This window comes from Vigna unguiculata, chromosome 11, assembly GCF_004118075.2.
Source record: "Vigna unguiculata cultivar IT97K-499-35 chromosome 11, ASM411807v1, whole genome shotgun sequence".
NCBI classification, from domain to species: domain Eukaryota; kingdom Viridiplantae; phylum Streptophyta; class Magnoliopsida; order Fabales; family Fabaceae; genus Vigna; species Vigna unguiculata.
In genome coordinates, this window is record NC_040289.1 from 2,126,426 (window position 1) to 2,143,695 (window position 17,270).

The following is a 17,270-nucleotide window of genomic DNA, read 5'->3' on the forward strand; positions in this document are numbered from 1 at the left end:
GGGATGGAATCATGTAGACTTCCTCATGTAGATTCCTATTCAAAAATACATTCTTCACATCTATTTGAAAAATATCCATTGAAAAATAGAAGCGGCAACAATTAACATATGAACAATAGTCATTTTTGCAATAATTCTAACTTTATACATTTTAACTAAGCTATCTGATTTTGTCTTTATTTTTTATACTCAACCAAATTTAATAGGACGTTTTTCTGGTGACAGTGAACTATATCCCATATATGAGTCTAATATAGAATATTAAGTTCTTTAACCATAATATTCTGCCAAAGTGAAACATTCTCTCTACAATAAAAGCACCAAATGAACCATAATAAGAGGAATAAATAAAACATGTCACTAATCAGTCATTAATTGTTATTTTATCGGTAAAGTTTTCAATTACGTGTAGAGATAAAATAATTAAATAACAACATATAAATGCATAATCACAAATTTTAATGATCACATAATGAAAATAATTTAATGTGTAAATACGCTTTCAACTTAAATATATTTTCTTAATAAAGAAAAATTAATTTATCGAAAATGAATAACCTATGTTCAAAATGTTGATATTTAACCTCAAATCATATCTTACGCCAAATTAATTAATAAATATTGAACGTCAAACATCAGAAAACCATAATTGAATAAATAATAATATCATCATAGTAAAATGTCACTTAAATGTTAGAAGATATATTATAATATATATATATATATATATATATATATATATATATATATATATATATATATATATATATATATATATTATTTGTGGATTTTAATTAGTTCTTATTAAAGTTTTCTAATTTATTGTATATTGAAAATTTTTATATTTTTCTTAATTAAGTTCTTCTTATTTAATTTTTTGATTAATTAATATAAGACACTAAACATATTAATTAATAAACTAATCAATCATTGTTTTCATTAAAAAATATGGTTAGAAAACGACAGTCTTTTAGCTTTTGGCATGTGTGGTGTTTGATTTAGAGAAATGTTAGTTTTTATAGAAATTATTGAAGTGTGATCTCTCTGATATGAGATCTCATGTAGTTTTGAAATGTAGTTGGGACTTGGGAGGCCCAATTCAGTGACATAAACTGACATAAATATATCCCATATTTATCACATGGATGTGCGTAAAAGAAAAAGCACTTCATCACTTTGAAACACTGATCAGGCTATAAATATATCCCATATTGACTTAAATATCATCAAACTTTCATTGGTAAGTTATCATCCACACACATTCCATAGCTATAGCTTCCAATGGCTTCAACAGAAGGCCTGCAAGCATATGAAGAAGACAACCTCCTTCTGTCCCTTCCCAAACAGAAGGGTTGGGCAGCACGCCATCTCTATCTCTTTCAACACTTTTGGTATCCATCAACTTTTATTGAAGGCGTAATCAAATTTCAAAAACACTTTCAGGCTAAAGACAGTGATGTTATTGTTGCCAGTTTTCCAAAATCAGGTACTACTTGGTTGAAAGCCCTAACTTTTGCTATTCTCAACAGACACCGTTTCTCATCTTCTCATAATCATCCATTACTCACTTCCAATCCTCATGAACTTGTTCCTTTCCTTGATTTCATCTTTCATGATGATAACATCCAAGACAAGCTTTCTGACCTCTCCAATATGACTGAACCAAGAGTTTTCGGTACTCACGTTCCATTTCCTTCCCTCTCCAAATCAATTAAGGAATCCAATTGTAAGATAGTTTATATCTGCAGAAATCCATTTGACATTTTTGTTTCACTTTGGATCTTCACCAATAAAATTAACCCACACGCTATGCATGAACTAAAAATCGAGGAAACTCTTGAAAACTACTGCAAGGGAATAGTCGGGTTTGGTCCGACTTGGGAGCATATGTTAGGTTACTGGAAAGAGAGCATAGCAAACCCTAACAGGGTTCTGTTCTTGAAGTATGAAGAACTCAAAGAAGATGTCAATTTTTACGTTAAAAGAGTTGCAGAATTCTTGGATTGTCCCTTCACAGAAGAAGAGGAAAGTAATGGAGTGATTGAAAACATAATCAACTTATGCAGTTTCGAGAAAATGAAGAATCTAGAAGTGAATAAATCTGGAACATTTGACAGGAACTTTGAGAAGAGACACTTATTTCGGAAGGGTGAAGTAGGAGATTGGGTAAACTACTTTTCCCCAGCTATGATAGAAAAATTATCGAAGACGATGGAAGAAAAATTAAGTGGGTCTGGTCTTTCCTTTAAAACATCTCCTTAAAATGTGTTCTACTTGTTACTTATTACTGTTACTTCTGCTTCGTCTTCTGATTGGTACCTTTGTATTATTTGGATTTAACCTCTGTTAATTTTAAGTTTCTTGTTTGTGTCATGTACTTTTGTGTTTAATAATATTATTTCCCATATTTTGGGAAATTCTAAGATAATTTCAGATTCCTAGTGTATTATTTTCCTGGTGTATTATTTGAGGTGTAAACCATATGACATCTCTCTTGTGGAGAGGGTGTTAAAGGTCAGGTTTGGGGTTCGACCCCGACTGGCAACAACCTGCCTTACGAAGTGGGGGGACGCTTGGGGCGAGGGGTTGGGGTGTATTGGCTTGTAGACCTGACATGGCCCTCTTGATTAGAGGGGTGTTATAAGACCCACTCTCTCTTAGTCATTTGGGCCTAAGGCTGGCCCATAGGCATCCCAAAACCCCTAAACCAGCCTAACCCTCTTACGTTCTGCCCACTTTGCAAAATCAGCCATCTTACTCCTCTTTTCCCCTCAACCAGTGCTCTACTAGGGCTCGAAGCTCATTCAGATTCAAGTCAGCTCAACCTCATTCTCTTTCCACTAGCATCTGTCCAGGTGAGGGAAGCTAGGATTTTTCATGCTTTTATAAATAATGTGTCTTTTTTTGTTTCTATTGGGTGCTCTTGATAATTTGACGTGCTTTTGATGGTGGAAAAATAATCGGTGTATTGTTTCTAGATGAATTTTGGCTTTGCATGCGTGAGAGCAGGTGAGATCTGCTATGCTCGCCTAAGCGAGCTGTTTCTCGCCCATACAGGAAGCTCTCGCCTAAGCGAGGAGCTCTCGCCTAGGCGAGAATGGCAGTAACTCGCCCCCTTTTAGTCTCGAGTGCTCGCCTGAGCGAAGGCCTCTCGCTTGAGCGAGATGGGCTAGCTTGAGCGAGAACTCGAAGTACTCTCTGTTTTCAATCTCGCTTAAGCGAAAGTTTTTTTGCTTGAGCGAGAGACCCTGTTGCCTGAGCGAGAGCTCCTTAGCTTGAGCGAGATTGACAGTTGTTAAATGCTTGTATGCTCCCATGATTGATTTGTTTACTCTTTTAAAGCACGAAATATGATGCCAACGTTTTATACAACGTGCTTGTGTTTTCTTAAATTTTTGCTGTTTGGGATTTTGTGTTTTTACATGTTGAAACCATTAAAAAGATGTCAGTTTAGCTTAAGCGAGGGATTTTAGCTTAAGCGAGATCAGTCTCGCTTAAGCGAGACCAGTCTAGCTTAAGCGAGATCAGTCTAGCTTAAGCGAGAATTGCTGCAGAATTTTAATTCCTTACTTTAACTTGAACTTGTGGATTGATTCAATTACTTTTAAAAGCATGAATTGGGCGAATGGGTATGAGTAGAATGGTTTATGGTCTGTGATTGATAAGTTTAACATGACCTTGGCATGTGACTTGTATGAGATGGTTGGTAATCAAAGTGGCATGGTGTCGGTATGAATTACACTTCTATATTCATGAATTGGGAAGGATGATTTGGAATGGATTCAACATGGAACATGTATGAGGATGGATTATAAAGGTTGGCATGAGATTTATAAGCATGATAAATATTACTGTTTGTTTGAATATGTATAGTATGTGGTCAGTACGTAATTCCTTGGAATTTCTAAGTGAGATTTCAAGGTCGTGCTTTAGTGGTCGAGACATAATTCCATGGCCCCTGTTAGTGGGTGTCCATGGTGGTGCCCCATCTATATAATTTCGTAAGGATTCAAGGTAAGGATTGCATCATGAGACTCTAAGGAGTCAGTTAGTCTCACTTAGAGTGGACTGACTCTTGTGGTGAGAGTAGTAGGAGGCTTGAAACTCATTAAGGGCTAACCTTGTGTGTGGGGGATTGATTCATTGTAACACTTGTAACACATAGCTCGCGGGTGAGCAGCTCGGGGGTGAGCAGAGGTATCCACCACAAGTGCAAGCATCCGTTGAATCCGACCAGGTTATATGTATCCGGATGAGTCGAGTCGAGTCTTAGTGTATTGATTGGAAGGTCATAACATGCTTGGATGATGTATGCATATTGGACTGTGAAAGTATATCTTATTGCATGATAAAATCTTTTTGGCTCTAGCTTACCCTTGCTTGTTTGATTGCCTTGTATGTTGTTCTTCTACCTTTGCGATGATCATCAATTTATTGATGGGAGCATATGCGAGAGGTACTCGAGGTCAACAAGGAAGAGATGATTCCGCTGCATAGTCTACCTGAGCTGGACTTCATGTTTTATTTGGGCTTTTCTTTAGGGCTAAGGCCCGTTTATTGTATTACCCCTAAGGCTTTATTTCGAATACCGACTATCTCTTACTCCTTTTGGGTTGTAGGCTTTGTAGTGAGCTTTAGTATTTCCTTTTAAGTACCTTGGATAACTGTAAGGGGTGACTTTATACTCCGCAACTTTGCTCTTTATATTATCTGGTGTAACATTTCATTTAATTATGTTATTATTTAAATGGGACGTTATATGTTGATACCGTGCTATAAAATATAAAGTTGATAATGAAGAGAGGAAGGAAAATGGATAAGAGAGAATGAGAGACAATAAAAACTAATTTTTTTTATCATTAATAAATGGAAAAATCTTGTTTATAGATATAAAATATGGGACCCTAAAATACAAATCAATGATTACAAATAGTTAATATAAATAATTAAATTTAATCAAGAATAATCAATATGATCATACAATGTCATTATAACAAATCAATAATTGATGAGTAGTAATGGTAGCAAACCAATCAACAACCATTATAATTTATAAGAGTTTCAACCTTTTACATTTGTTTGAGAATGGGAGACGAATAAAAACAAATTTTATTAAAAAAATTTCAATAAAGAATATATTATTGAAAACAACGTACATGGACCAAAACATAAAACTTAAATTTAACATGCTCAATCCGATTGATTTTGGTATAATACTACTAGAAAAATGCAATTTAGCCACTGAAATTAGCTACTGAAATAATTTAGTCGCAAATGATTACTGAAATAACCACCGAATAGTAGTAGTCGCAAATTAGATACCGAATTCGCGATCGAATCAATGTACAGTAATATTAATTGTTATAGCGACCGAATTTGTGATCAAAATTTTTTTATCTATAAATGTAAGGTTTTAGTCACCGACTTACCAATCAAAATAAATATTATTTTATAAAATATATTTAATATGGTCATTAGTCACCAAATATTTTGGTCGCTAACATACTATTTAATATGTATTGTTGTAACTACCGATGTTGCGACCGAAATAAATATTATTTTATAAAATATATTTAATATGGTAATTAGCCATTAAATATTTTGGTCGCTAAAACATTATTTAATATGTATTATTTTAGCACTAATTTTGCAACAAAAATAAATATTATCTTATAAAATATATTTAATATGATAATTAACCGTTAAATATTTTTTATTGTTAAAATATTATTTAATATGTAATATTTTAGCCACCAATTTTATGATTGATTCTACCAACTTTGTTAGTGACTAAAATGCTTTTTTGTAGTAGAGTAAACAATTAATACAAAGGTAACCACTTCTCTCTAACAATTCATGGATCCCTCTTCACATAGCAAAAAGGAGGTATTTTTGTATTTCAAGGTTCTTTTAAATTGAAATTTGTAAAAATGGGTCTGTTAAGTTGTCAGGTTCGAGGACGACATTACAGGTGAAGTTCTCCTCTATCCTGTCAATTTCTTTTTTTTTTTTTTTCAAAAGCAAAACCGTACTTTAGAAGACCGGTTCACCTAAAAAGTGAAGTCGTCTTTATACATAACGACTTCACTTTTAATTTTTTTTATATATTTTTTATCATTAAAATTTATTATCATTTAAGATTTTTTTAATGAAAAGTGATGAACCTGAAGCTACTTCGTAAAAGTTAATAAAGAGTGCAAGAAAATAGGAGCACTGTTTCTAAAATAAATAAACAATGAATTGGTACATTTAGGTGTGGAGCTGAGGAGTCTCTGCGAGAAAGGAAGGAAAAGGAACCAAAACATGGCCTCTACACGTCCACTAGACGAGCCTCAAACCACAGTTTCCATTCTCATCGTCACTCTCTGCAATTTTCATTCTCACCACCACTGCAATGTTAAAAAGAATATATAAAAAAAATTAAAAGTGAAGTCGTTATTCAAAATATATAAAAAAAAAAAAAAACTAAAAATGAAGACGTTATTCACTGTAATGTCGTCCTCTAGCCGACGACTTAACTTAATTTAAAAGAAAAAAATTCAATTTAAATGAACCCAAAATACAAAAATACCCAAATAAGAGAATTCACAATCGTAATCAGATACTCTTTATATATATTTATATATTATTTAACGTAAGTGGCGTGATCACACGTCTAAAAAGACATTTTAAAAGGATAGACCAGATCCACCTAATTTTTCTTCCATTGTTTTTGATAATTTTTCTGTCATAGCCGGTGAAAAGTAGTTTACCCAATCTCCTATTTCACCCTTCCGAAATAGGTATTTCTTCTCAATGTTCCTGTCAAATGTTCCAGATTTATTGACTTCTAGATTCTTCATTCTCTCGAAACTGCATAAGTTGATTATGCTTTCAATGACTCCGTTACTTTCCTCTTCTTCTGCGAAAGGACAATCCAAGAATTCTGCAACTCTTCTCACATAAAAGATGACATCTTCTTTGAGTTCGTCGTACTTTAAGAAGAGAACCTTGTTTGGTGTGGCTATGCTCTCTTTCCAGTAACCTAACATATGCTCCCAAGTCGGACCAAAGCCGACTATTCCCTCGCAGTACTTTTCTAAAGCTTCCTCTATTGTTAGTTCATGCAAAGATTCTGACTTCATTTCATTGAAGAAGGTCCACGAAGAAACGAAAGCGTCAAATATGGGTTTCTGCAGATGTAAACTATCTTACAGTTGGATTCCTTAATTGAGTTGGAGAGGGAAGGGAATGGAATGTGAGTACCAAAAACTCTTGGTTCAGTCATATTAGAGAGGTGAGAAAGCTTGTCATGGATGTTATCAGCATGAAAGATGAAGTCAAGGAAAGGAACAAGTTCATGAGAATTGGAAGTGAGTAATGGATGATTATGAGAAGATGAAAAACGTTGTCTGTTGATAATAGCAAAAGTAAGGGCTTTCAACCAAGTAGTACCTGATTTTGGAAAACTGGCAACAATAACATCACTGTCTTTTGCCTGAAAGTGATTTTGAAAATTGATTACACCTTGAAAATGAGTTGATGGACACCAAAAGTGTTGATGAAGATAGAGATGGCGTGATCCCCAACCCCTCTCTTTTGGAAGAGACAGAAGCTTCTCTTCCTCGTATGCTTGAAGCCCTTCTTTTGAAGCCATGGGAAGCTATAGCTATAGAATATGGAAATACTGTCGACTACTCCAAGTCCTGAAATAAATTTCCGCAACCAATTAGCCTGAACTGTGGCCTCAAAGCATGCCACAAATTCAGCTTCCATGGTGGATGCAGCAATGACAGACTGCTTCGCACTTTTCCATGAAATCGCTCCTCCGGCTAAAAGATACACATAACCAAATGTAGACTTTCTTGTATCCACACAGCCGACAAAGTCTGAATCTGTATAACCTATCACCTCAAGGTGATCAGATTTTCTATAAGTAAGCATGTGATTCTTTGTTCCTTATAGGTATCTTAAAACTTTCTTTGCAGCTTTCCAATGCTCCAGACCTGGATTACTTTGGTATCTACCAAGCATACCAACTGCAAAGCTAATATTTGGCCTCGTACAGGTTTGAGCATACATCAAACTCCCAACAACAGATGCATAAGGGATATTTTCCATCTGTTTCCGTTCCAAATCATTCTTTGGACATTGCATGAGACTAAACTTGTCTCCTTTCTGTATTGGAACAGGAGATGCTGAACATTTATCCATTCTGAATCTCTCTAAAACTTTATTAATATATGCATTCTGAGACAAACCTAACAATCCTTGTGATCTGTCACGGAATATTTCTATTCCTATCACATAGTATGCCTCACCCATATCTTTCATTTCAAAGTTATTAGAGAGAAACCTCTTAGTCTCACTTAATAGACCGAGATCATTCGTCGCAAGCAAGATATCATCAACATACAGAATCAGAAATATAAACTTACTCCCACTGACCTTCAGATATATACACCGATCAACGGTGTTTTCCTTAAATCCAAAGGACACAATAGTATCATTGAACTTAAGATACCATTGTCGAGAAGCTTGTTTGTCCATATATCGATCTCTTAAGTTTACACACCATGTGCTCCTTTCCTTCTTCAGCGAACCCCACCGGTTGGTCCATATAGACATCCTCTTCTAAATCCCCATTCAGAAAAGCAGTTTTAACATCCATTTGATGCAACTCAAGATCATAATGAGCTACTAATGCCATGATAATTCTAAAAGAATCTTTCTTAGAAACAGGCGAAAAAGTTTCCTTATAGTCAATGCCATCTTTCTGAGTAAAACCTTTGGCAACAAGATGGGCCTTGTAACGTTCAATATTGCCTTGAGAGTCACGCTTAGTCTTAAAGACCCATTTACACCCAACTCTCTTGCATCCTTCTGGCAATTCCACAAGGTCCCATACGTCATTATGTGCCATTGATTTAAGCTCATCTTTCATGGCATCTAACCACTTATCAGAATTATCACCATTAATGGCTTCTGAAAAAGAAATTGGATCATTATCAATACTTAAGTCATTTTCTGACTCTTGTAGATAAACCACATAATCATTCGAAATAGCAGACTTTCTATCTCTGTGAGATCTTCTTAATACTATTTCTTGTGGTTGTTCTACTATTGGTTCATTGTTAACCTCGGGATCATTAATTTGTTGTTCTTCTTTATTGTTGTGAGTTTCTACAACATGTGGAACAACAACTCTTGATAAAGAAGTACTAGTTATAGGAACTTGTACTCTAACTTCCTTAATCTCTACATTTCGTGAAGCTTCACTCCCACTGGTTTCGCCATTTTCAATGAACCGAGCATTTCCAGTTTCAACGATTCTAGTACTATGGGTAGGACAGTAAAACATTTACCCCTTTGATTTTTCTGGATAACCAATGAAAAATCCACTGATTGTTCTTTCATCCAGTTTCTTTTCTTGCCGATTGTATATTCTTACTTCTGCCTGACAACCCCAAACACGCAGGTGTCTCAAACTGGGTTTCCTATTCGTCCATAACTCAAAAGGAGTTTTTTGAACAGCTTTACTAGGAACCCTGTTCAACAAATACATGGCAGTCTTTAAAGCATACATCCACAATGATACGGGTAAACATGAATTACTTAACATACTCCTAACCATATCCATTAAGGTTCGATTACGCCTTTCTGATACACCATTTTGTTGTGGTGTGCCTGGCATTGTGTATTGAGCACAAATACCACGTTTCTCAAGGAACTTAGCAAACGGACCAGGGTGTTGTCCACTTTCATCATATCTTCCATAATACTCACCACCTCTATCAGACCTTACGATTTTCACCTTTCTGTCTAATTGCCTTTCTACTTCATTTATATAAACTTCCAAGGCATTTACTGACTGAGATTTCTCATGCAGTAAATAGACATGTCCATAACGCGAAAAATCATCAATAAAGGTGATGAAATACTTCTCTTTATTGAAAGAATTTACATCAAACGGACCACATATATCGGTGTGTATGATTTCAAGAAGCTGAGTGCTTCTCGTGGCTCCTTTCTTTGTGTGTTTAGTTTGTTTGCCTTTAATACAATCCACACACACATTCAGATCAGTAAAATCTAAATCCGGAAGGATTTCATTCTTTACTAATCTTTGCATTCTTTCTTTGGAAATATGTCCCAAACGTTTATGCCACAAGAAAGCAGATCGTTCATCCACTAAACTACGTTTAGTGCCAACATTGTGATGCACAGTCATAAGAGTTTCAGCATATAAATTATCCAAATTCAATTTATATAAACCATCATAAAGTGTACCAGATCCAATCATAAAAGTACGCTTAAACAAACTGAAACAACCATTCCCAAACTTAAAAGAATATCCAGCAATATCAAGCTTAGACAAAGAAATTAAATTCCTAGTGATACTAGGTACATAAAAAGTATCCATAAGGTCTAAGTGATATCCAGTGTCGAGGATTAGACGATAAGTCCCGACCGCTTCCACTGGAACTTTCTCTTTATTGCCCATGAAGACAAACTTCTCATTTGGGTTTATGGTTCGGGTTGTAAGAAATCCCTGCATCACATTAGAAACATGAGTCGTACATCCAGAATCAATCCACCACGTATTATGGGGAACTTCAGTTAAGTTTGATTCAAAACATACATAAGCATTATGCTCACCTTTCTTTTCGAACCAAGCCTTACGCTTTATGCAGTCCTTCTGGAAATGTCCAGACTTCCCGCAGAAATGACATTTGTCATTTTTCTTCTGGATTTTGGTTGAGGACTCGTCAATCTTTAGTGGTCCTTTACCCTTTCCATGTTTCTTAGCAACTTTCTTTCCAACAGCTCCTTGATTCTTCACATATTGAATAGAGTGGCTTCCTAAGTTCTTCAGTCGGGTCTCCTCCTGAACTAGCATACTGTGCAATTCATGTACATTCCATTTGTCTTTCATGGTGTTGTAGTTCATCTGGAACGGACCATACTCAGACGGTAATGAGTTCAGAATGAACTGCACGAGAAAACCTTCATCCACTGCCATTCCTAAAGACTTAAGTCTTGCTGCGATATTTGTCATCTCGATCACATGCTCATGCATAGTACGCGAACCGTCAAACTTCATAGTGGTCAACGTACTCATCAGTGTCCCAGCGAGAGACTTATCAGCAGTTTGGGAGCGCTCTTCCACAAATTTCATAAATTCTTTTGCGTCATCAGTTTTGGGAAGAGCTGACTTTATATTACTTGCTATGCTCATTCTCATAAACATTAAGCTAAGTCTGTTTGATCTTACCCAGGCTTTATAATGGGTTTTCTCTTCATTGCTACTAGCATCAGTGATAGCAGCCGGCTTTTCAACTAGAAGAGCTAGATCAAGATCCAACACACCTAAGTGAAATTGGACTTGCTCACTCCAGTCAGGGAAATTCAACCCATTAAAGACTGGAACAGACGAAGCAAGCGCGTGTAAAGATACCGGAACAGAGACTGCAATTAACACATGCCTAACATTAATGCTTTGAGTCATAAAACTAAACGTAAAAACAGATTCAGATATAAACAATCATTCTATGCATACTAATGTTCTCCTTTGGGAGATCCACTAATACACAAACATAAGCATAATGATGCTAATCATATTATAACATTATTGATAATTAAAATATGCATCAACTAGAATCACCTACTACCTCTGGGTATATAAATAAAACTAGTGACGCATACAAAATTATCTACAATCATGTTCATTAATTATGAGAACAATTAATCAACCTTTGGGCGATCCTTAAATGTCTTATAATTAATGAATTTTAATTAACCCATAAATTTAATTATTCATAATTTAGCATCCATACTATGGGTAATTAAAATAAAAAACATTAATAATTTGAAATTATATAAACATTAAAATTTTGGCCACTTTGGTGACTAACAAAATTTATCATACTTAATTTCAAATAAATAAATACACATTTAATTGCTATAAACTTTATATAGCATACTCATTAGTTTTAATTTAACAATAACAAACATAAATATTATTGCAAATTAAAATAAAATTATTAATTATTTATATAAATAAAATAATTAATATTATTTATATAAATAAAATAATTAAAACGTAAACCAAAAAAAAAAAAAATTACTCATCTTAATTTAAGCACAATGCACGTTCACAGGATGGCAGCACACGTTCACACATTAACAATATGCCATTCACTTTGCTTCATTTCAAACAGTAACGGTTTTTTATTTTCAATCAATGCCATATTACTTGCACAGGTAACAGTTCTTAACTTTCATTCATTCCTTTATTCCAATTAAAAACAAAACTCCATTACAATAAAGCACGCGCACGCATAAATTCTAATTAATGGCATTTTAATGGCAGCAGCGGATGCACTTGATCCATAGCATCATCATCATTCATAAAATTAAATTAGGGCTTATAACATTAGGGGAAAACATAATAAGGGAGAAACATCACATAATAGGAGAATCATAAATCCTACAATATTGACCCTTATTATGTCTGTATCTTTAATTATGAATAATGATGGAACCAATTTATGCAAGGTCTTTTATTGCGCATTATGTTTATGTATTAAATCACATAATGTTATGACATCATATGAGTCAAGTGGGAGAATGTTAGAATTAATTGACGAATTAATTCTATTAGTGACTCATTTGAAATATTATGATGGGCCCAATTGTGATTTAATAAAATATAAAGACTTATTGGTTATTATTATGGGAAGTGATAATAAAATAAAGATAAAGATAAAATAAAAACCAACTTGATGGACGTTGGTTTATAAAAGGAATTGGGGTTCTGTCTCTGGCTATAAGGTTCTTTTTCACTGTAACCCATCAAGAACGTGTGAGAAGAGAAAGAAAGGCAAAGAGATAGATTGGGAAACGGTGGTTGAAGAGCACACAAGATTATAAATTTGAAGAACGCATATTCACAGGATCTCTCATGGATCAAGGTTAGTGCTCTATTATAATTTATCGTGTGAGAATTATAAATCTTAAAAATCCTTAATTAAGTTTTACATATGAATGAGAACTTACACTGAAGAAGTTTGACGATAATTCATATAAGTGATAGGTTTTATAGCGTCATCTAGTGGTTCAAGTCGAAGATGAATATTATTTATCAATTCTATATATATATATATATATAATTAAAAAATCTAATTAATAAAATTATTTCAAAACAAATAAAATTATTTCAAGTCGAAATATTTACTTCCAAATAATAAAATATTTATATTTAATAACCATGCATTGCATCCACTTATTTCATGATAAACATTTTTTGTTTATCAGTCATAAAAAATATATTAGTAGAACAAACATGATGTTTTAGTAAAACAAAAAGTTATATACAGGAGATAATAAAAATTAATAAGTACAATAATATGATATCTATCTTCCTAATCAATAAGACTTTTTTCGATATATGAACAAATTTATTGCACGTCAAAATCACGACTTTCACATGTTGCATAGTGAGAAAATAGGTAACTTCTATCCTCCTAATCACATAATACATAATCAAATTCAAAATTACGACTTTGCATTATACGTTTCTGTTACCATTTACATGTATGCAAATATAATTTTCTAAAGAGTATCTCTCACATGTTGCACACCGAGAAAATAGGTAAGCTTAAAACCTTCACTTCAAACTGTAATTATTATATATATATATATATATATATATATATATATATATATATATATATATATATATATATATATATATTTGATAAACTAATTCTTTTCCTATTTTATTTTCCCACAATTTGTACATTTTATAAATAAACAAAAATTTGGTGGTGCATCAATCATAAACCACTTTTTGAATTGCATTGTCAAACAATCATAAAAGCAAAACGATGAACTGCTTTTCTTTTTTGTTTTCATCTATCCTTTCTTATTTGTTTGTAGCTTCCTCCTTTTGATTTAATCTTATTTAATTACATTAAATAATGGAGATTTCAACACCTATTCTATTGTGACTATCTTACAATCCATATATATTTCCCTATTTTTGTTGTCCTATGTACATTAAATTATAATATTTTTTATTTTTTTAAAAACAAATATCATCTTTTATGCTTTTTAGTTTCTCCATTATTAATTTTGTACATGAAATATTTTATTTAATAAATTATTTCTTGACACACTAACATAAAATACTTTAAAGTCTTATGTTAGTTTTAATATGCATTTTAGTTTGCACATTTAAAAATATGTTGGAAATATAGTAAAATTGATTTATTAGTTTACATTTAGATTTATTAGTTATTTAGTAAAACATGGGTTTAAACTCAAATTACAATTATAGTTCACCACAATTCAACATAAAATAATAGTTAATTCGGAACCCAAGCCATGAGAAAGCGAAATAAACTGAAAAATTCAAGTAAATTAAAATAATTGTTAATTCGCTGTAAATTGATATTTTCTACAGAACCAACTTCCAATAAAAAAAATCCTATTACTCTAGATAAAGAGAATTTCATTATTAGAATCGTTTTTTTTTGTGACACCTAAGGATACTCTTCACCCATTTTAGAACTTAAATAATATAAAGTTGGTGGCATACACAACACATGTCTGCCACTGCTGCCATTTGCCAAAAGAAAATAATAATACTGTGAACCTGGATAAAATATTCAGTTATTTCACTGATTGATGCTATAAAAAACTACACCAAGGTAAGAAACATTATTACATACACAACTGTGTGGTAAACTACTTCAATGACTTCAAGGGATAGAAAACATGTAAATGAAGAAGACAAGTTGGTTTTCTCACTTCGCAGAGAGAGGGGTTTGGCATCCTCTTATCTCTCTACCTATTTCAAGAATTCTGGTGCCAGCACACTAAAGATTTGATTTTTAATGTTAGTTAAGTGTGTGGTTTAGTACTTTTGTTTCTATAATTAATAAAAAGTACAAAACATGCAGAAGAACCACCGGGCTACACATCTTCAGAACGTGAAATGATTTTCAGAACCTGAAATAATTTTTGAACGCTTGTTGGCTGTTCTTTTTTTTAAGCCAAACTTTTTTATTTTTTCAAGTTTTTCTTATCTTTTTTGTACGATACTTGAATTGAATTTTTGTAATTTTAATAATTAATAATTTTTAATTTATAAATTGATATCTAAATTGGTTATTATAATTACTAATAATTATTGATTATTATAATTAGTCATTATTTATAAATTTTCTTAATGATACAATTTAACCCTCATTGTTTCTTATGATTTTCTTAGCCTAAAACATTCCAAATTTTGAATTCCATATCCTTAGAACATACGACATATTAATAAAATTATGATTAGTCAATCATTTCACATTTCAAAAGTAGAAATCCATACTTTCAAATAAAGTATTAACTTTTTTTTTATCTATCAATACTGGTGAGGTTTCCTCTTATATTTTGAACGAACATATTATTATCTTCAGTGTTAGAATCTTCCGTCTCATCAAGTATACTAAACTCATTTAAAAGCTAATTTCAGTTCCTAAAAAAAACTTCATCAGATGTTATAGAATTCAGAACTACCTTATATCAAAACATTAATAGACCAAACTTTTAAGAATAATTAAGAAATCCAAGATATAAGGATAGTGCAGAATTGATACCACCGATCACAGACCTCTAAATGATTTCTTTTATCGGAAAAATATAAGTATTTATATATCCGGACACTAAAATAGAACAACCACATGTTGTGAATTTGCTATCAAAATTACAATCCAATTCAACAATAAAAGAAAAACAAATTATAATTTCATTGAATCTATCAATATGTCAATGACTTTTCATTCTTATTTTTCTAGTCCACACACGGTGAAAATTACACCCTCGACTACCCCTCTTCATTAAAGTAAGACAAAATATATATGATTTGTTTAGACATTTTAAACATGTATAGTTAGGAGACTAATCCAATAACTTTTAGTTACAAAATAATATTAAAAAAATTGTTTTTTCACTAGCATTAACTTCACTTAACACAATCAAATTTACAGAGGAACGTTGAATTATCTTAGATATTCAAAAAATGAATAAATAACTCATTCAAACCACCCAACGTAGAGACCCAAAAGAAAAATAAAAGAAACTTTACTTTAAAAAACATGCTCAATCCAATCTACAACTCATAATACGTTTTCACAAATGAAAAGGATAAGTGAGAATCAGATGTATCCTGTGCCACACAACAGCTACCAAATTTATGAACACGTTTTAAAGGAAAGACCAGATCCACTTAATTTTTCTTCCATTGTTTTCGATAATTTTTCTATCATAGCTGGGGAAAAGTAGTTTACCCAATCCCCTATTTCACCCTTCCGAAATAGGTACTTTTTCTCAATGTTCCTCCCAACTATTCCACATTTATTCACTTCTAGATTCTTCATTTTCTCGAAACTGCATAACTTTATTATGTTTTCGATCACTCCGTTACTTTCCTCTTCTTTTGTGAAAGGACAGTCCAAGAATTCTGCAACTCTTTTAACGTAAAAACTGACATTTTCTTTGAGTTCTTCATACTTCAAAAACAGAACCTTGTTAGGTTTTGCTATGCTCTCTTTCCAGTAACCTAACATATGCTCCCAAGTCGGACCAAACCCAATTATTCCCTTGCAGTAATTTTCTAAAGCTTCCTCTATCGTTACATCATTCAGAGAATCTGACTTTATTTTATTGAAGAAGGTCCAAGATGAAACAAAAGTGTCAAATGGATTTCTGCAGATATAAACTATCTTACAGCTGGATTCCTTAATTGATTTGGGGAGGGAAGGGAATGGAACGTGAGTACCAAAAACTCTTGGTTCAGTCATATTGGAGAGGTGAGAAAGCTTGTCATGGATGTTATCACCATGAAAGAGGAAGTCAAGGAAAGGAACAAGTTCATGAGGATTGGAAGTGAGTAATGGATGATTATGAGAAGATGAGAAACGGTGTCTGTTGAGAATAGAAAAAGTAAGGGCTTTCAACCAAGTAGTACCTGATTTGGGAAAACTGGCAACAATAACATCACTGTCTTTTGCCTGAAAGTGATTTTGAAAATTGATTACACCTTGAAAATGAGTTGATGGACACCAAAAGTGTTGATGAAGATAGAGATGGCGTGAACCCCAACCCCTCTCTTTTGGAAGGGACAGAAGCTTCTCTTCCTCGTATGCTTGAAGCCCTTCTGATGAAGAAGCCATTGGAAGCTATGGGTATAAAATGTGAATGATAACTTACCACTGAAAAAGGTTGATGATAATTTAACT

At 32.9% G+C, this 17,270-nt stretch overlaps 2 protein-coding genes and 1 pseudogene across 2 annotated transcripts; 1 reads left to right on the forward strand and 2 right to left on the reverse strand.

Moving 5' to 3' along the window:
* Positions 1 to 1,250: 1,250 nt before the first annotated feature.
* LOC114170569 (cytosolic sulfotransferase 15-like) lies at positions 1,251 to 2,364 on the forward strand. Its single transcript, XM_028056077.1, has one exon. It carries the CDS (start codon positions 1,282 to 1,284, stop codon positions 2,260 to 2,262), a length of 981 nt encoding a protein of 326 aa, XP_027911878.1. The 5' UTR covers positions 1,251 to 1,281; the 3' UTR covers positions 2,263 to 2,364.
* Positions 2,365 to 6,595: 4,231 nt separating this feature from the next.
* On the reverse strand, positions 6,596 to 7,654 carry LOC114170066 (annotated as a pseudogene).
* An 8,308-nt stretch (positions 7,655 to 15,962) lies between these two features.
* LOC114169029 (cytosolic sulfotransferase 15-like) lies at positions 15,963 to 17,270 on the reverse strand. The gene has a single exon (XM_028054040.1). It carries the CDS (start codon positions 17,202 to 17,204, stop codon positions 16,224 to 16,226), a length of 981 nt encoding a protein of 326 aa, XP_027909841.1. The 5' UTR covers positions 17,205 to 17,270; the 3' UTR covers positions 15,963 to 16,223.

Coding starts and splice junctions, on each gene's coding strand:
- LOC114170569 (XM_028056077.1), top strand. CDS start 1,282: ATGGCTTCAACAGAAGGCCTGCAAGCATATGAAGAAGACAACCTCCTT.
- LOC114169029 (XM_028054040.1), bottom strand. CDS start 17,204: ATGGCTTCTTCATCAGAAGGGCTTCAAGCATACGAGGAAGAGAAGCTT.